Source organism: Caloenas nicobarica, chromosome 1, assembly GCF_036013445.1.
Source record: "Caloenas nicobarica isolate bCalNic1 chromosome 1, bCalNic1.hap1, whole genome shotgun sequence".
Classification (NCBI taxonomy): domain Eukaryota; kingdom Metazoa; phylum Chordata; class Aves; order Columbiformes; family Columbidae; genus Caloenas; species Caloenas nicobarica.
In genome coordinates, this window is record NC_088245.1 from 119777519 (window position 1) to 119798325 (window position 20807).

A 20807-nucleotide genomic window follows, 5' to 3' on the forward strand; every position below is an offset into this window, starting at 1 on the left:
GGGTGGCAGAATCTCTCTGGAATTTCTTAACTGGAAAAAACCATGTAGGAATAGGTGTATTTTAGTGCATGGAGCAGGTTAGCGGTTTAACTTAAAGGCAAAAGAAGTCTCAAAGTCATCTCCAAATATGACACCAACTTCCCTACTACCTATTTATATTTTTTTCCACCCTATAAACCCTTTCTACACACAATGGAGACAAACCTCCACTCACTGCAGCATACCCAGCAAGAGCCAGGGTGCTCATGAAGGCACAAGTCCTCTGCTGGAGGCTCCTGCTCTGAATTGGGCAGAACAGAAACTTGGATTCCAGCCTCTCTTCTTTTATACGATGCCCCAGCTATTATTTGCCTATTCCTGGGATGCACTTTGGGCACATTTTGATCAGAAATTCTATCCAAGACCCTCAGACACCTTTTTCTAACCAGAAATTGTTTTCCTTTCCAAGTAGCTTCTCCCCAGCGCATCTGTCATGTGGACGTTGTAGCTCTGGTAGAGGCCACAAGCCCCATCAAAAATCATAACAGAATCGAGACAAGAACTGTTCAAGATAATTTGAGGTAGAGAGAAAAGATTAAGCTTTTCAATTTCGATTCCATATAAACTGAAGGGCAAGCAAAGTAGACAACAAAAATGTCACCTTAAAACTATGCTGCAGGAGCTGGATCCTTGACTCAGGTGAGCATCCTCCTTCCCTACTGGACCAAAATAAGTCGGTAGAATATACCCACCTGATGCAGCTGATTGGAAACACTAGTGTTGTACAATCCACAAAATGAAAAAAATTGCACGTTCAAGTTGAGAAGAGCACAGTTTACAAAACAAAAGGTTCTAATTTTTCTCCTAACGAGCCATTTTAATTATCCTCACAAGGGATAGGAGTGCTGTCCCAGCAGGGATATCTATCCTTCCAACCAATAAATGGAGCATTTCTTCATGAGATGTAAAAGATGAAGTAATCAACATTTCTCTTTTTAAAGCAGAATCTATTTTTATTTGACACAGGATGGTAACTGGATAAAATTCACAATAACCAGCATTAAAAAACAACAAAGAAACCCTGCAGCCATATTTAAATTTGGCTGTACCTACTGGTCACTCACATTTCTACCTAGAAAATTTTGTCAGTCTTGTTCTTTTCCAGATTAACGGATACTGACACCCGATACTAACAAAACACACAGTTTATTCACAACCTGGGGACTTCTAGGGTTGTTAAGAAAGAAAAGCAAAGCCTGATCTTTTGTCCTACAAATGCGTAGCTGGGAAGAGCCGAAATGCTGCACATTAACAAGGAAGGAGACATTGGCACACTCAGAGTCCTAACTCACACCTACAGTCGATGGAAGGAAGGACTCAGCCTGGCACCTCCAACACCGTCATCATCCCATGCCCGAGGCACTGCAGTGCAAAAGCTATTCAAATAAATAAATAAATAACAGCAGCAGCCCCAACAAGTAAAACATGTAAAACCCATAATGTGTTTAAATACCTTTACAACCTGTGACTGTTAAATACAACTGAAAGCGTTTTAACCTAAGACTTCAGCCTCACAAAATCCGAGTGCATCAGAGTTGAAATTGTTTGATAAATTAGTATATAGCTCTACATACCTTTGTACGGTGAAAGGATTGGCATCTACAGCTAAAGAAGTGCGCCATCCCTCCCTCAGCCAGTGAAGTTGTGCCAGTACAGCTGTGTTGGGGTTGCAGTGTTATTTTCCCCGCATCAGAGGCCAGACCCATCCCCAGGGCCAGCCTGGCCAAGTGAGAGGCAGGGTGACACACCACCGGCATGGAGGTCCTATCAAGTAACGTTGCTGCAGAGCTCCGTCACGCTTAACTACAGCCTAGAGCCCGAACGCAGCACAGATTTACAAATGCAGACATTGAGTATCCACACTAGTATCAACAGGTTTACACAAGACGTAACAAGAGGTTAACCACTCATCTACGTAACTGGAGGTTCAGGGCTTAAGTAGAGCATCCACTTGCAAGGACTTTGGTACCTTCCTTATGTCTTTGTGGGACTGAGGTCTTCTCTGTTCAGCAAAAAAGTTAAAAATGAACACACTCTTGTACTGTCCAAGTCAAGCATCAAATACATGCAGAATCAAACCAGTGAAATAACTGATTGAAGGCTGAACAATTACAAAATAGCCCTGGAAATTAAGTGTTGTGCCAGCACATGGAACACAACACCAGCAGCCGATGAGACATTTCCGCAGGTTTTACAGGACTATTTTGGAGAGTGTCATTCTGTTAGTCAAGTGTTAAGACTACTGCATTGTTTCACAAAACTTAAAGTGTAGTTCAGAACAACACATATGCCTAGAGCTTTAATAAATACGGTTAAGAATAATACACAATTTAAATTATCTAGTCTTCATGATCTAAGTATAAACACCTCATACAAAAAAAAAATCCTTTTCACTTTATACATATTAAAAAAAACCACCACAGAAACATCTGTTTTGCAAAGGAGATAAGAAGATAGCTGTACAACAAAATGATATGTTTTGAAGACATTAAGCCATCTATTTGCTGGTAACACCAGTTCGTGAAATGTTCTCTTACAACCTACCACCTAGATAATTTTTATTTTCTGATATGAAGATATTTTGGCCTTGAATCTAAAATTCAGAGCTACTTGAAACCAGCCACTTGAAAGATTCCTGGTTATTAAGGCTCTGATCTGATGACAACTTCCACGTGCACACCCCAGCACTGAAGGCAGGGAGTACCCAGAGATTGCTGTGGCAGTCGGCACTAAAGCAGCTCATCTCTTCAATCCTGTATGCTGAAGCGTGACACCCCACAGTTCTCCGCAACCCCAAAGGAACAACCTCTCGTTTCAGCCCAGGCTAGAGGAGCAGCACAACAATTATGTGACGTTTGTACAACCAGTTTATAATGCCCCAAAAATCATTAGAGCCCTCCAGTGGAAATTCTGACTCACAGTCTACTTTTTTGTTGCGTAGGACTCCTTTTTGCACAATCCTAATTGAGGACTAACATCCATCCAGAGAGTCTGTGAAACCTGCTAACTGCAGTACACCGCAACAGTAAATCCCATTTCATTACCTACCGAAAGGCTGGATGTTGTCCTTGGGATTAGAAGTAGTACTGTAGTTAAAAACTAATAATATGGTGAGGTTCTTATTGTCTGAGCAGCTTCAAAGTACTGATAGCAGTGCATCTGAATAACCAGCTGGTATTGTCTTGTATGTGTGCAAGATGACATTAGGGATACATACTTTGCTCACTGACACTGGACATTTGACTGCTAGACTCTTATGATTTTGCCTTCCTTTTCCTCTAGTTTTGACTTGTTTTTGGAAAACACACAGTTCAGCATTTTCATTAAAAACATCCTATCAAAAGAAATAAAAAGGCACTTGGTATTTCTCTTTGGCTCAGCTGAGACGCGCTGCTAAAACCTTCCCAAAGTTCCTGTTTCTTCATCTGATGAATAGTTGCCATCCTGAGGTACATATTCATGTGCAAAAATAAGAGCTTCAGGGATTTACCAGTTGCGTTTCTCACATTGCTTCCCATAAACGTGCAAAGTTCTTCATCAAACAGAATATCTTAAATATAGAATAACGCATTCCATGAAGGTTCTTCTTCAGGGAAGAACTCTGATCACTGATGCAGTCCTTATTCCAACTCTGGTCTCTTAGCTCAGTGTTCTTTGAACCTGGGAAAGAATAGCAATCAGGCAGGAAAAGTTGAGGTGTGAGGCTTAACAGCCACTAACTTCAAAATGCAGGATCCCCTCCTTGCCATGCATTTTTCTATTCTCTGTCCCTTTTACTTTTCTACAGCCAAGAGGCCCAATTTAGATTTTGCTTAGGCAAGTGCAACCTTGTTGATTCAGTATATTCCACCCCTCTGGCGCCCTGAATTCAAAACGCTGTAAATTCAGAGTCACCCTTACTTTAAGGAGACCTTTTGGAAAAAGTTATGTTTGACACTATCAAAAAACACAGAGCAAGCAACCAAGTAGCTTCTTACTCCCCACCTGCAAGCTCCATGAAGAAAACCAGGAAGATTACATATTCGGGAAAAAAACAAACAATAACTAAGAGACTGTGATAGAGAAATAAGTTTTCAAATGCTTTTCAAAACAAGATGTTCTAAAGAAAAATGTTCATTTTTTTTTAGTAGGTCGAGAGAGGTTCTGCTTCCCCTCTACTCTGCCCTGCTGAGACCTCATCTGGAATACTGTGTCCAGTTCTGGGCCCCTCAGTTCAAGAAGGACAGGGAACTGCTGCAGAGAGTCCAGCGCAGGGCAACAAAAATGATTAAGGGAGTGGAGCATCTCCCTTATGAGAAAAGGCTGAGGGAGCTGGGTCTCTTTAGGTTGGAGAAGAGGAGACTGAGGGGTGACCTCATCAATGTTTATAAATATATAAAGGGTGGGTGTCACGAGGATGGAGCCAGGCTCTTCTCGGTGACAACCAACAGTAAGACAAGGGGTAATGGGTTCAAGCTGGAACACAAGAGGTTCCACTTAAATTTGAGAAGAAACTTCTTCTCAGTGAGGGTGACAGAACACTGGAACAGGCTGCCCAGGGGGGTTGTGGAGTCTCCTTCTCTGGAGACATTCAAACCCGCCTGGACGCCTTCCTGTGTAACCTCACCTAGGTGTTCCTGCTCTGGCAGGGGGATTGGACTGGATGATCTTTGAGGTCCCTTCCAATCCCTAACATTCTGTGATTCTGTGATTCATGGTATGAAAACATCAAAACGAGGTTACTCTTTTGAAACAAAATTAAAACAGAAATGGACATACAGAAACAACACATTCAGACTACATCGAGGTATTATGGGGCAATGGCTTAGTAACATAGTTTTAAACTGTCATTAAAAAGCAACTGCCACGCATAACACTTACAGGGTATGATCTGTGTTACACCGAAGTTCCTTCTGGATAAGACGGAGTAAGAACTGTAAGAATAGACACAGTATCTGTGTTAATACCTCATTCGTATATCTGTATGGGTAAGTTTCAGGATAAGATGTACACTTATTCAAAAGAGTTCCTAACTTGAAACACTACCCTGTAATGTCGAACTCAGTTAAAAAAGAAAAAAAAAAATTAGAGATGCTCAGTGAATGTTTGGAAGAGGAGCTTTCACAATGAATAGGCAAGAAGAAAATAATTCCCTTTTTCAACTGAGAGATTGATTTCTTTGTAAAAAACAGAATGGGTTTCCAAAGTTACTTTACAAGCAGATGTGTAGAGAAACCAGCAGGGAACCCAAGACTTTAAGAAAACATGGCAGACAGAAATTCTGGAGCATTAAACTATTTCAGCTGCTATTCTGAAAAACAGCTGTGTGTGTGAAAAGCTCTAATTGCTCAATTAGTCAAGATGAGTGAAGTCAGTCATGTTTACTTGTATGTATAGGATCAGGACTTTCAAGTACACTTTAAAAGGTGTACTAAAATAGTACTCAGGAAAGTGATTTTACAAACAAAATTTCATGACTCCCATGTACATTAAAGACAGAATTAGAACTTCCAGGGTTCCTCGCTGTTACAGGTTTCCTTATCCTCAGAGTCTCACTGTTATAAATTGAAGTTTCTTCACTATTATAAGTATTGGTGTTTTAAGAAGTTAAACCTAACATTTCAGAGGTATGCGAGTGGCCAAGCATGACAGAACTGAATACCACGCAAGAGGCGAAAGCCTCTCCAAATATCTTTGAAGAAATAACAGTTGAACGCAGGCATCTATATGCTGTACTGCAAAGAACAGGAAAAGCAGAACAAGAGTTAACAAAAACCAGGATTACAACAGCAGAGTCAATGCTCTCAAAACCAGAACTTTACAATGGCATTTTTACTGGTGCTGCAAAGAAATGGGGGATTTTAAAATTCGGTTTTAATAAACTGTAAAAGAGAAAGAAGCAGAGCTTTAAGCCTACTTGGGAAAACTACAACAACCTCTGAAACCTCACTCTGCAGCATGGAATACGCAATACTAAAAACAGCACAAATTGGGATTTATAGAGCTGCTGACTACCAGCTCGAACATACTTCAGCTGTTAACTTACCTAATATATTTACTTAACTTCCAGAGATTTCACATCTTAAATGTGGAAAAATTTACTTTAAAAGTTTAAGTTGAATTTAGATAAAAGCCTCAATTGTAACTCAAAGCAAGACTTTCTGCTTTTCTTGTGTCAGGGAACAGTGACCCGGCACACTCGGCATTAGCTCCTCTGCAGGAGCACAGACCTCAGTGCAAGACATGCAGGCAGAGGGTTTTGTCTCGGCACAGTCAGTACAGAGGAAGGAGGATTTCTGAAGTGTTTTACAGTCACCCTGCCCTTTTATGAGCACTTCTGCCCAGGACTTCAAAAGGAGAGGATAAGAAGGTGACATTTCAGGGCACGTTTGAGGTAGTCACAGTAGCATTCTGCTCTGCTGGAGGACAAAGCTGGTACTGATATCTGCCAGGGAAATCCACGGCAAATGCAAAAACATAACCTATAGGCTAACCTACAGGTGAGGGCAGCAAGATCGACTTCAAAGGTATGGCAAGACGTGCCTTGCCTCATCTTGAGTCTTCTTCGGTCTTCAAAAGCAAAGCAGGGCAAATCAGAAGAAAAACAACAAAAAAAACCCAACCCAAAAACCCCCAACCAGCACAAAAACAAACAAACACCAACGAAACCCCACACAAACATTTTCAGATCTTCCTATCCATCATACAGGATCTCAAAGAGAAAAATAGGAAAATGGATGTGCTTTGTATTAAGCCAGAGTGCGTGTCACATTCCTTTTCCCTAAACATCTGCTCCAGGTTACTGTCAAAAGTTAGGATGTCAGTTTTCCATCTAACATACTACAGCAGTTTTAGGGCCCATCTGGAAAATGTGATGTATTAACTTTCAACATTTTCATTATCGTTGTGATTTTGGTGATATAGTAATGTAGCAAAGCATTTGTTACCGGTTCACTAAACCAGCTTTAAAGAAAACAGAAGTAATTCCTCTGTAAGTGGAATCTGAGGCATCTTCTAGGTCTATATACGAAGGTTTATACAGTTATGCCTGCTGTTATCTGCTCAGCCAGCAATTGACAGATGTATATTTGCTCAGAAATTGAAGTGCATCAGAAGATGCACTTTTGCTTAAAATTAAATGAGAGTTTCAAAATGAGCAACGTTGCTGTTTAATTGAAAATTTCCTACAAAACTGAAAGTTTCTTATAAAATGGAGTATTGAAATTGCAAAAGGAAAATTGGCATTTTGAGGTAGTTTAGTACAAAGGAGATACACAGCAACTAAATAATAGTTTTAGACTTACTAGCAAGGCACATGCATCTGCCACCATAAGCATGTAAAACACGTTGTTCCAACCAGATGGGGAAATAAGACCAGCTAAGAGAGGCCCCAAAGCTGCACCTAAAACATAATATTGATATCGTCAGAATGATGCAATGTAAGATTTACTGTGCTGAAAGATAAGTTATTCTGAGTTAGAACATCAGTCTCTCCGCCTAGTTAACTCAGTATTACTTTGTGTATTAAAAGGCCCCAGGAAGTGCAGCACAATACTGGTACAGCTGCAAGCCAATAGGAAACCTGACACACGGAAGCTGGCAGGCTAGAAGTTTGAGAAATGCCATCCTTCGGCTCAACAAGATGCCCATCTGCTATTCAGCTAAAACCTACTCAATTTTCCCTTTCATGTGCCAGTGCGGAGGGCATGAATGAAATATCCCTGATCTCAGAAACAGCCCGATGGTATCTACTTTTGCTGCCTGTGCCCAGTGTCAGTCTACCACCCTCTTTCTCTCTCCCTCCTTCCCTCAGGTGTGGGACCACTAGAGAGGTTTAAGGCTAAGTTTGCTCTGCTCCCCATTTCCAAAGCTGTACCAAGTCCTGGCAAAATGTGAATTGGAGAGAGCCTAGTTTCTCAAAGATCCCTCCTTTTAACCTACCACAGCTAAGGCAGGATACCCTACAGCTCTGGCTTACCTACAGATCCTGTCCCATCGATGATCGCTGTCACGGTGGACAAAGCTTTTGCATTCCCTTTCAGGCTTTTATGAGTACCCTAAAATGACAAAGACTGCTTAGAACCACTCTCAGCTGAACTCAGAAAAAGTCCTTACAATGGCAATTTAGCTCACACCCTTCCACATCAGATGTACATTGTGAAGGTGCCTTAAATATCCTAGCTCAAACCCTTTTACCACTACTTAAAGAAGCCTTCTACCCCATCAACCTGTTGCCTACAGTGTTCTCCTTTATTAAATCATGTTATTTAAACCACAGGAGCCAAGCAGCTTTCTGGTCTGCACACTGGATTCAAGCAATAAGGATGGCACTTCAGCTTTGCATTTTGCTGTCAGGCTGTTTCCACAGTCATCTTTCCCTCTGCTAAGACAGCAGAGCTCTGTGGGACAACAGGAAAAAAAAGATCACTGCTGTGACAGGAATACTGGAGTACCAGAATTACAGATATATACTGAAATGCTAATTCAGAGAATTATTGAGCCAAAAGAAGCCGGTCAGTCCAAGTTTTAGAAGCCATGTCTTCAGAATAGAACAACTGATAAAGGGAGTGACTTAAAAAGACAGAAAAACTGAATAGCTCAGCAAACTGCTAACAAGAGACAGTCCTTTATCTCTAGTACACTGAGGAGAATACTGTCAGGTAATTAGCGCTTTGCATTGCTCATAGAATCATAGAACAGTTTGGGTTGGAAGGGACCTTCAAAGCTCATCTAGTCCAACCCTCTGCCATGAGCAGGGACATCTTCAACTAGATCAGGTTGCTCAGAGCCCCGTCCAGCCTGGCCTGGAATGTCTCCAGGGATGGGGCATCTACCACCTCTCTGGGCAAATTGCGCCAGTGTTTCACTACCCTCACAGTAAAAATTTTCTTCCTCATGTCTAACCTGAGTCTTCTCTCCTTCAGTTTAAAACCATTACCCTCATGTCAATTGTTTAACTGCTGACATCTGAGGAACTGGTTGGCAGTTTCAACGTTCTTCCCAAAGGACAGGTAGGGATCTTGCAATGTCAGACCCCACTTTCTAGCTAGCAGCCCTTCAGCAAGACTAAAGATAAAACGAGCAATGCATTTTGGCCTTCTCTGCTTGCCAAGACCTCCAGGACAAGGACAGGGCTCCAGAAGACCTTTGGAGATTTCTGTCTTGCCCCTTCTCACAGAATCACAGAATGTTAGTGATTGGAAGGGACCTCAAAAGATCATCCAGTCCAATCCCCCTGCCAGAGCAGTAACACTTAGGTGAGGTTACACAGGAAGGCATCCAGGCGGGTTTTGAACGTCTCCAGAGAAGGAGAATCCACAACCCCCCTGGGCAGCCTGTTCCAGTGTTCTGTCACCCTCACTGTGGAGACGTTTCTTCTCATATTTAAGTGGAACCTCCTGTGTTCCAGTTTATACCCGTTGCCCCTTGTCCTATCATTGGTTGTCACCGAGAAGAGCCTGGCTCCATCCACGTGACACTCACCCTTTATATATTTATAAATATTAATGAGGTCACCCCTCAGTCTCCTCTTCTCCAAGCTAAAGAGACCCAGCTCCCTCAGCCTTTCCTCATAAGGGAGATGCTCCACTCCCTTAATCATCTTTGTGGCCCTGCGCTGGACTCTCTGCAGCAGTTCCCTGTCCTTCTTGAACTGAGGGGCCCAGAACTGGACACAATATTCCAGATGAGGTCTCACCAGGGCAGAGTAGAGGGGAAGGAGAACCTCTCTCGACCTACTAACCACCCCCCTTCTTATACACCCCAGGATGCCATTGGCCTTCTTGGCCACAAGGGCACAGTGCTGGCTCATGGTCATCCTGCTGTCCACCAGGACCCCCAGGTCCCTTTCCCCTGCACTGCTAATAGGTTGTTCTCCTATATTTAGAACGTCTGTTTTTAGACAAGTTTTGCCTCTTGCTTGGTGCCTTAAGGAATAAGGACCTTTGAAAGCAACCTTCCAAAGCTGAGCTAATGAAAGGTACCAGGGTCAATATTGTCACACGGCATTTGTGACTGACTGACCTGATCCAGCTGGAAGTGCTGGCAACTGGAGAAACTGTGCGTGAAAGGCAGAGGGTAGCATGAGCAAAAATAAAGGTATGTGCCACATACAGGTTTCCATGCTGATGGGAATTAAGTCTTCAGCTCATCTCTCACACAGAGCTCTGCCCTCTAACAGATACAGGCCCTCTCCTCATTTAAAGATGCAAAGTATAAAAGGGGAGAAGGCACCTCTACAGAGACTTGGCCTTGCATGCAACCTTCACATTCACTTTGGGCTGCCATCTACAAGATTTGGGTTGTCCTGTTAGTAGGCAAGAATAATTTAGAAGCCTCACACTCGTGACACTCATTCGTACTAATACATGAACTCTAAAACAATCTCAGTGGCCAAGTTCAATGCTGCCTATCCAGCTCCTTGCCCCTTTACTTTGGGACAATGCCCCCCTGCAGAAGTCAAAGGGCTCCCTCTGGAGGCCAAAGCTCTTACACTGGAAGCAGAGGCGAAGCGAAACTCACCAAGTCAGCAGAGACAGCAGTGGTGATCAGTGCATAAGGGCCGTTCACCAGAGCACCGCTGATAAGCAGCATCACTGTTGCAAGTTGAACAAAAATGGAAAATGTGAGTTGCCTGGATGACTGTTAACTATAACAAGAGGAGATGACATAGTATGTCATTCTCCAACAGTTTAATCCTTCCCTGGCTTCCCTCACCCCATTACAGAATTGGGAAAGGAGGAAATGCAACATATATTCATATCTCCCTGCAATGCTTACTCCATGATGTACATTCTCAAACATACCACGAGACGGAGTTGAGTCAAAAGGCACTCCCCAGGGCCTTTATTAATCCTGGTAGGTCAGAGAAAGGGGAAAATCTGACCAAACTGTCCCTAAGAGCAGGGGATGCTCACAGGGAGCCACCCATAAGCCTCTTCTCTGCTTGTACAGCACCAAGCACCAGAAGGCCCTAAAACTTAACAAGGCCTTTAGGTAGGTGAGACACTACTGTCAGCACTTTTTTCAACTTCTGTTTTGGGATAGAAAGCCACAAGTGAATTCAGCCTCTACAAGAAATGTTAACGTTGCTGTCAAAAGTACTACAAGTAGTCTTTAACCACCTCAGATGTTTGGCATACTGAATATAATAAAGCTTGTGCTGACACAACAAGCTCCAGAAAGAAGACTAATGATATTAACTAAATCACTGTTCTCGGGCTACCCCTTACTTATTTCCTAGCCTCTTTGCTTACTCTGTAAAAAGCTTGCAAGGCAAAGTCTAGAGAATTTGATTCCATACTTCCTCTGCTCAGGGAAAATATAAAATAGAAATAAAAATAGAAAAAAACCAAAACAAAATAGGAAAGAGCATCAAAGGATCATAAATGAAATGTTCACATAAAGCAGGCAGAAAATGACTTAAAAATACTCACCTACAGTTGCCTCAAGGCCCATTTTACTGACTGCAGAGAACATGTACAACTGTAAAGATGAAAAACCAAACATGTTGAATACCAACTTCAGGACTGATCTTAGGTCCCCCATTTTACACATGTTAACTGTAAAATATTTTGGTTGGTATTATGTGCAAGCTAGTTCTAGGTTATACTACACCCTTTCAGATCATAGCAGGTTGGTTCTTTGATTGGACAGAGGAGGGAGATGAGGTATATGCTCGTATTCCCCAATTTGTCCTTTCTGAAGGGTCGTGTTATAAGACCACGCAATTTTAAACTCTCAAATTGCCAGTTTCAACACAGCACAGAATACTGTTCACAAGAGAATCAAAGGAAAATGCATCTCATATGTCCAACTGCCAGTTTTCCAACCGTTACAGCACAGAAATTTTAGCCTTTGAGCACCTAAAATTCTGGCTAAGAACTGAACATCAAATTTTACAAGAGAGTGATAAACTTTCCATATAATCCTCTAACAAGCAATACATTAGACTTGTTTGCTTGTTCAGTAAAGGCAGCCCCAGTGTCTATACTTGCTCACATGCTCAACTTTTCAAGCCAGCTTTTAACCCAGACTGAAGTCTTTATACCCAAATTATGACGCTATCTGCAGAACTTCCCAAGAAATGCTGTCAAAGTCTCAGCCACAGCTTCAAGAAAGGAACAAACTCTTACTGTGGGTGCTGCAAGCAATAACATCATTCCGCAGGTTGATGCCCTTTTCTCCAGCCTGTCTGAAATCAAGCCTGCCAAAATTCCACCTGAAAGAAGAGACAGGTGTGTGAAGAAAACACTGTGCATGTTTTACACAAAAGACATCAGTTATACTTCATAAAACTCAGCCTAGATTAAAACAATAGGATGTACAAAGCAGCACAGAGGAGAAGACTGACAACATAATTTGCACTTAGCAATATCCTTATTAACCCAGCTGGTTTTGACTTGGAAGATAACAGAAGCAGACAGTTGTTCTTCCTCATTGTTTACGCCAACCAATTATCCAGGATGAATGGGCAGGGGCAGAACAGAGAAGAAAGAAATTTAGAAGTCATTATTCTGCAGCTTTTGAACGCAAAAAGCCTTTTCACCAGGTGCCACATGGCCCCACTGCTGGCACCCTGGCATCCAGCTGTGCCCAGCTGCTCACTGGTCCCAACTCCTCACATGCAACAATAAACTTGGGTCTAAAGCGCTCTGTGTCACAGCCAAACCAGGGGAAATTACCTATTCTAGATCTTGGGGCAATTGCAATATTAGTTTTTTCTCTCCAGGCAGTCACTCCAAGCTCTTTATTGTTCCCTACTTCTTGTGTTTGCCAACAACTGTACACAGAAGTACTAATCAGATCATGTGGCAGGAGGGGGCTGGAAGGCCTGAGGGAAAGAGCTGCCAAAACGATATAAAGGGAATTTGGTATGGGGAAAAGGAAAGGAGGTTTCCTGGATTCTCTGGATTCCTAAATATCACTGGGCCTGCCTCTCTTTTCACAGCTGCCCATCTCCAAAGTTCTCACATCACACTTGAATTTAAATGCCAATGGTATTGTGCAGCATAGGGCACCTTATTAAGATTGCATTCACAGCGGAATAAGATGCTGCTAAAAGAAGTCATCCACATCTCTAAGGTACTACTAACTCCGGCTTTCACAGATCTGGGATGAAATGACCAATGAAAAATGGCAGAAGTCACATCCAGAACAAGACTGGAACAGTAACTGCAACACACCTTGACACCTGCATCATGAACCACTGGGGTCTACATAGCTCTTGATCCAGTGGAACTTCTCGATCATGAGCATTGTTTTCCAACAGACTGACACATGGCTTATTTCCATAAGGGAAGTGGGTGAAGCAGAAGGGGATGGCAGGTCACCCAAATCAGTTGGGCACCTAGATGATGATGCTTTTTTTATTGTGAGCTATACTGTCTGCACTGGCATAAAAATTAATTATTCCGTGGTTACCTCACAAACTACAATGGAATAGTCTCATCCTTATTATTACAATCTCCCAATTTTATCACATACAGTTATACGAGGCATCAAAAAAAAAAAAAAGCCACCTGCGGCTAAATAAAATTGCAGGCTCTGTGTCCACAAAAATTACACAACTGTAACAGCTGGGATAGTTCTACTATGTTAGAGTGACAAAAGGAAGATATTTTGATAGGCAGTGTGACCAAGACACATGGGCCAGAACTGATGGAGCTAAAAGATTCCACAATACTTAACTCTTACAATCTGTACTGTACAATATCATTGGCTCTGTGAGTTGTTCAATTTAATGATATTTCACTAGGTTTTCAACAACCAACCCAGCTCCCAACTTAGTACCTTTACTGCCACTCTTCTTTAGCAGATACAAGGCACAAGAACCAATAATATACGTAAGCTGTGCACACTTCAGTTTTTCATAAGCTGGTCTGATTAAGGATAAAATATTAAAACTTACCAAAGATTCCACCTACATCAAACAGCGTAGAAAGGTCCCCAGCTCTTTTGGCATCAAGATGCTCTAGTAACAGAAGTAAAACATTTGTATTACTTCCAGACCACAAAATGTAGAAAACTCAACACCGTCTGGTCACGGTAGGCTAAAGGCATCTTAAGGCAGTATTGCTTGTTCACAGGAATAAGCTACCATATGACAAATAAGTATGTATCACAACTGGGTATTCAGGAATACAGTATTTTGAATGCCATTACACTCCAGACACGACATCTTACCACTTTAACTGTAGATACAGTCCAAGCAATAGAGCTGTTGATTGTTAAAGTTGAGACTAACAATATTCCCATTTGTGAATAGCCACAGATTCATAAACAGTTAATAAATACCCGTGAGGCTCTTTGCCCTAAAACCATATTTGGCATACATTTGCATCAGTTACAGAGCCTCACTCTGGAGTCCACTGTCACATGACCAGCAATATTCATCATTAAATTACATCTGACCACCCTGCTTGGCACAACATGCACTGTGCAGTTTATGGGGACTACGAAGAGACAATGATTTCCTCAACTCCACCATTTGCCACGGGCAGTGAGGATCACTGTTTGCACACACTTACATTGAGTCTAATGTAGTTACTGGTAAGCTACGGCGTAAGATTTCCAAAAGTACATCAGGAAGTTCGGCATCCAAGTCCCATTATGTTAAGTGTGAAGTTTCAAAATGAACTGAATTTCTAACCCCCTCAGTATTTTTTTAAGCCTCTGAAATACATTTGAAAGCACAGTATGTGCTAAGGCAGTGGTGTCCGGCACTACCATAACCCCACCAACATCTGCCACAGCACAGCTGGCAGTACTGTGGTAAATATCATTAACTTCTCTACTAAAAGTCTGCTGCTTTCAAGGTAGCCAGTCCTGCAGGAGCACTGGTTATTTGGAGTCCACACACAACGGCCTTTAGCTACAGGATTTGCAGCTCTATGTGTTGGACTAGATGATCTCCAGAGGTCACTTCCAACCCTAACCATTCTGTGATTCTGTGTGTTTTCATAGAGTGTTCAAGTTACCTCTCTCTGCTGGTTGTTACTGCCAGACTTGTCCAGTACAGCTTTTTTGTCAGCTGGGGGTTTAAAGGTCACATCATGACTCACAAAACCACAAATTTCTCTGGCTAGGGAGAATTCCTTTCTCTGCACTCTACAGCACAAACCAAAACAGCAGTACTGAACAGATGAAGAAGCTCATTTGGGTTTTTGGTATAAATTTTAATAAGGCACTTCAATCACATGAAAACATTATCAGAAAGTAAACCTTTTTCATTGATTTGCAAGAGCCACAGCCACAGCACTGACACTTGGAATTGTTGAAGATAAGCCAGATTCTTTTTTTTTGTTTTGAAAATGCCCACTCATGATACTGAACTAATAGCACTGCAAAATATGGTAGCTGGTGACTTACAACTCTCCTGCTACTGTAGCAAAAAGTCTACTTCAGAAGCAGTAATGTTTATTTTCTCATGTATTTCAAGCTCATATATCCAGATGCTTTGTAGGCATAATTCTGCATCTCCTCACTATGATACTTACCTACATTTGTGATATAGAGGGGAAGCCAGAAGAGGAAAGTATAGCTCACCAGCTTTGCAAACAGAAGACAAAGGGAAAACTCTATGACTCCCTGAGAAAGAAAACAGCAAATTAGTATCTTGATAGAGGCTGCTATTTGCTTTCAAAGACCATTATGAAAATGGTTTCTAAGAAGCATTTAGGCTTTTATCTTCTCTCAAGAATTCCCAAAAGGCCTTCCTCCCCTGACAGCCAAGCTTCCAATCAGAGCAGACTGTGATATTTTACTTATCTGTTTTCTCTTAATGGTACTCAATTGACCAAAGAGAGCACACTAAAATGAATAGGAAAGATTTGATGCTGTTTGGGACACCTGCCTCACTTACTTTCCTCATGTAAAGAGTTTTTATAAAGCATTATAGCAGGTCTGGAGTGTATTCCAGAGAAATGGGCAAATTTTTCTGTTCTTTAGATCCTTCCTTCAGATGGGTCTGAGATTTCTCCATTATTGTTTAACTGTTTACAAAAAGCCAGTTAACTGGTATGATACATTTCGAATCAGTATGTGGTAAAAGACTGTTACAGACAGGGCACATGGCTATTTAAAACACTAATTTGTTCCATCCTCTTTCTTGCTGGGAACATGAGAAGTATACTTACTGCAGAGAGCTGCAACTAAACTGCCAAATCAACCTATCTTCATTCCCCACACCATCTGACATCTTTTTGTTTGAACATGTATTTCTTAAATCCCTGGTATGGAGTACTGCAGTTATCTGCATGGACAACACACATACACAGCTTGCTCTATTTCACATACAGCTTTGATCCTCCCCAACAACAGGCAGGAAAAATACCACAGAGTTACAGCGATTCCAGGTCGCAGCAGCAGCAACTTTTCTACTCATTTCTTCTACCCAGTACTTCCACTTTTTCACAGGAAAAACAATTGAGACCAAGGACCAGACTGAACAGGATGAGAAGATGCAGAAACACAGCAGCTGGGTGCTCAGGATTTCCTCCTCTACCTTTACGCTTGGTCCAAATCAATGTGCATATAATTCTACTTGTGCAAACTACTGAAGCTGCTAGGCTTCAAGCTTAGAGAACAATCAAGTATAGCAGTCCACAACCTAAAGCAAACTGCCTCTCCTTTTGCCAACAGTCCAAATGTTTGGGCTGTTTGAAACTTCTCAATATAAACCATACAAGAAATTTTAAAATTGAAGCTTTTGAAAAGAATGTTGAGGAGTGTAAAAGGGAAGCCATGGAAGGAAGTTCTGATGCAGAGAAGTGCTTATAGATTCAGCCTGCTATTCCATCCTTAATACTCATGTGTCATTAACTAAGACCAATAAACTTTTACATTATAGGCTGCTCTAACATTAGTTATAATGAGATGTGGGAAAAAAAAAAAAAGAAAAAAAGAAGAAAATAGGAAAAAATGAAAAAAGGAAAAACAAAAACAAGAAAAAAGAAAAAAGTTTACATCGGTACTGGAACCTAGATTCTTGTAGTCTCTTCAGCCTTGAAGAAAGAAGGCTTAGGGGAGAACTTATCACCATGTTCCACTATTTAAAGGGTGGCTACAAGGATGATGGAGACTCCTGTTTGTACAAGAAGTCACATAGAAAAGATGAAAGGCAATAGGTACAAGTTACTCCTGGGGAGATTCCAATTGGACACAAGAGGGAAATTTTTCACAAAAACAATCAGCCATTGGAATAATCTCCCCAGGGAAGTGGTGGATTCCCCAACATTGGACACCTCTAAGATTCAGCTGGGCAGGGTGCTGGGCCATCTTGTCCAGACTCTGCTTTTGCCAAGAAAGGTTGGACCAGATGATCCTTGTGGTCCCTTCCAACCTGGTGTCGTCTGGTTCTGTGATTGTACGATGCTACCAATGAGCTTGTGCCATCTGCTTACTGTGGAAGAAAGTACACTTGTATTGATTTTCACTCCTCCTCCGAGAGGAGCACACCTGGTCATGTATACCAGAATCTGCTCTACCCTTTATACAGCAGAGCTGCCAATCAAAGCTTGTGATGCAAAGTTAAACGCATCCACCACTCCATGCAGAGCTTCATGGAAATGTGACTTCTGAAGCAAAACTTAATTATTTGAAGAATAGACAATGATAGTGTATGTACTCACAGGTATTCGCAAGGCCCCGAGGAAGCTGATAGCTGATGTCCCATGTCTGCCTTCCCCAGTGACCACAGTGCTGGAGTCCAGTGACACGCTGCAGTTTTCACTGGCAATAAGCAAATGCTGCATCTCTGGATCCTGCAATTTCCCCCAGCAACACCACATAAAAGAGAAAGGAACAATGTATCAAAACATGTATTAAGGAATCAAATAGTTCCAAAATATTTTTTTTAATTGTATATTTTTTAATCACAGAAACTTACAGCATTTAAAAATATTTTGATTTGGATATACAAAGTACATACAGAATATAGACAGAATATCAGGTGAAACAAGTCTGGTTGTTTATGTCTGAATGCACACACTCTATTATGGAATCAAGTTTCTGTTCTTTTGTGGCGCAATAGAGTACGGTTGAATGGAACAAAACCATTTCTGGTCTGCCCTTACCTCACTACATAAATGTGGTCTAATTAAAACTGACAATCCACTGAGTAGTACAACACACTTCCGCATAAAAGCATGAATTATCTTCCTTCTGTACAAATATTATGCCCATTTTTCAGACTGTAACATCATCTTATTCACCGATTTAAATACAGGTCATCTTTCCAATTGAATTATGCATACTGAGGGCTTTATGTTAAGCAATTCCTTATATTTACACGTCTGTTTCATTTGAGCATCGCAATCCACAAATTATAAAAGCCTGGAGTTTACCAGTAACAAGCTGTGAATTCTGAGTTCTTTTCTAGCACTGGGAAGGATTTTACTCTAATAATTGCACCAGCTGCTAAGACTACTTGTGGAGCAAGTTATCAGCGGTCCTCTCCTTCACCTGCTTGCTGACAAGCTTCCCTAGCTGCGTACTTTTACTAGCTATGGATGTATTGTAGATACTGTCTTCTTTCTCCCAAGCCTTGTGCATTTGAATAAAGCGTTAGTAAAGAATTAAGCATCATATATGTAGGTTAGTAAAGATAAAATGGCATATCATTCAATTTCCCATAGTTATCACAAAGATGAAAACTTTCTGATTATTATTTGGCAAGCTGGTGGAGGAAGAAAGAAAAAAAAAACAAGCGCTGGACAAATTCAGATTCAATCCTTCTATTTAACACTCCATAATTCTAAATAAATTCTGTTTTTAAAGACCTCTATTTAAGAGAAAACACTAGGGAACCATTTGGGCACCTAAGCCCAGGCACTTCTTGTAATTTTAGAAGCTACCCAAACATTTGTACAGGTTGGTAGATCAGATGCAGAACTTATGGGAGATGGTGCACCCTGATGAAGTGGGAACTAAAAGACCAGAAAAACATCTAGGGACCTCTGACATGGCACACGAGTCACTCCATCATCATCAGTATTTATCTCCTGAATTACTGAAGCAATTTCAAAGCTGGAACTACTTTAACAGCAGCAAATGAAACCATCAGCTACTAACATTTGGGAAAAAAAAAAAAAAAAAGGAGAAAGAGAGAAAGGTGTTTACATAGTCAAGCTCCCCACTGGATTCGATGGAAGACACATCTAGATAGTGTCTTAGGTGAGTATCTCCTCCACAATTTGCACAACAAACCCAACCAGGACTGTCTGAGGGTAATGCTGCACTTTTCTCAGACAGGGAGCTCCAAGCTTATTTAAGAAGAGAGGGTTAAATATTGAAGTGGAAGTCACCGAAGTCCAAATAACTTACTTAGCAACTCATGCTGGAAACTTTTATCAACAATGTAGGATTTTTATATTGCACGTAGTTAAAAGAGAAATAAAACCAGCAGTTTGTGCTTGCCAGAGATAACATTGTTTAGCCTTGCCAGCTTGTCGCGGAGTGTGATTACGCATACAGCAGACTCTTGATCTCTGGGAACAGATTCGTTATCCCTCGACTTCGTGTAATTTTTAAGAGGCCAACCTGATATAAGCGGTAATGAACACACAGAGGTATTCCAGGTCATGCAGTCAAAAGCACGTTCTGCTTTCAATCACTGCATGTCTCAAATATTTGCTTGCTTTTTACAGCAATTGAAGAGGTCAATGAAAAAAATCAGTAAAACTGCCATTCCAGGGTGCTCGGAGGAGACCAGCTCATAAATGCAAAACATCTGTTGTTTGTGCAGCACAAAAGCTGACTGCAATAATCAGCTCAGCATAACTGTAACACAACCGCTGTAAAGAGCAAAGATTTAACTCCACTTTGACAGAAAAAAAAATATTATCTTTTGTCACTGGCAGAAAAATCAGGGGAGTCCCAAACAGTGATAAACAAGGATTTTTAGGTTTTTATTTATTTCTTCTTAAAGCTTGTTACAACTCCATACTACAAACATATAACCCATCTGGCAGGGTGCAGAGAGTGATGCAGTTAAAAAAAAATAATAATAAGAAAAAAAGAATATTGAGAGCATTGCCAGCAAGCGCCCTCATGGTTTGCTGTCTCTCTGTCCTGCCCGCAAGTCAGTGTGAGAGGGGGCACATTTTCCTTGCCCACTTGCTATGCAGGCTCTTTGCACCAGCTGACAGTAGAGGTACGAGCAGAGTTAGAAGACAAACCATTGTTTACTAATTTGCTGACTGCAATTTTAGCTGTGTCTTCATGAGTTGTCTAAAGACAGCTACTGATACTCATTTGTCTTCTCCCCTTATCTTCTGGCTGGCTGTGAAATAATACTGACAAATGGTTTCTGTGCTGAAGACAGTTCTTGGGCAGCTCAACGTAAACATGAATAAACTCAGTACGGAGGGGGTTTAAGCTGGACTGATCAAAATTATGAGTAAAGTGTAGCCTTAACAAGAAATCCAAAACCTTTTAATCAACACTGGTTATTATACCCTCTGAACGCTACTTATTATTCTATGCGCAAAGAATGAAAAGAACAGGAAGTTTCCATTTTCCTTTAAAAGTCTGAAAGAAGTTAAAAAAAAAAAAGTTCTGCTTTCAGGATGTGATGTGCCAAGTGTACTGAATGCAAATACAAACTTTCAAATGGAAATTTTCAGTTAATGTCCATCATAAGACAAATTGTGGTTTTGCCCGTGAATGGGCAAATTCAGAGTTCAGTTTCTAGTGATAATTACCAGCACTCACAGGTATAAATTTTAAGCAGGATCCCTGTGAATAATGTCTCATATTTAAAACTCTCCATCTCCTTGCATAATCCTGTA

At 41.2% G+C, this 20807-nt stretch overlaps 1 protein-coding gene across 3 annotated transcripts in view; it reads right to left on the reverse strand.

Annotated features, from left to right (window-relative positions):
- Positions 1-598: 598 nt before the first annotated feature.
- Positions 599-20807, reverse strand: part of SLC37A1 (solute carrier family 37 member 1) — a 41716-nt gene continuing 21507 nt past the window's right edge. For all 3 annotated transcript variants that reach the window (XM_065650554.1, XM_065650538.1, XM_065650545.1), the window contains exons 12-21: positions 17649-17780; positions 15516-15606; positions 13928-13990; positions 12153-12238; positions 11454-11502; positions 10540-10613; positions 7997-8075; positions 7323-7420; positions 4900-4952; positions 599-3699 (exon numbers count right to left, since the gene is read on the reverse strand). In XM_065650554.1, the coding sequence (XP_065506626.1) occupies positions 3684-3699; positions 4900-4952; positions 7323-7420; positions 7997-8075; positions 10540-10613; positions 11454-11502; positions 12153-12238; positions 13928-13990; positions 15516-15606; positions 17649-17780 (741 nt within the window). In that variant the 3' untranslated portion in view covers positions 599-3683. The remainder of the gene's footprint in view (positions 3700-4899; positions 4953-7322; positions 7421-7996; positions 8076-10539; positions 10614-11453; positions 11503-12152; positions 12239-13927; positions 13991-15515; positions 15607-17648; positions 17781-20807) is intronic.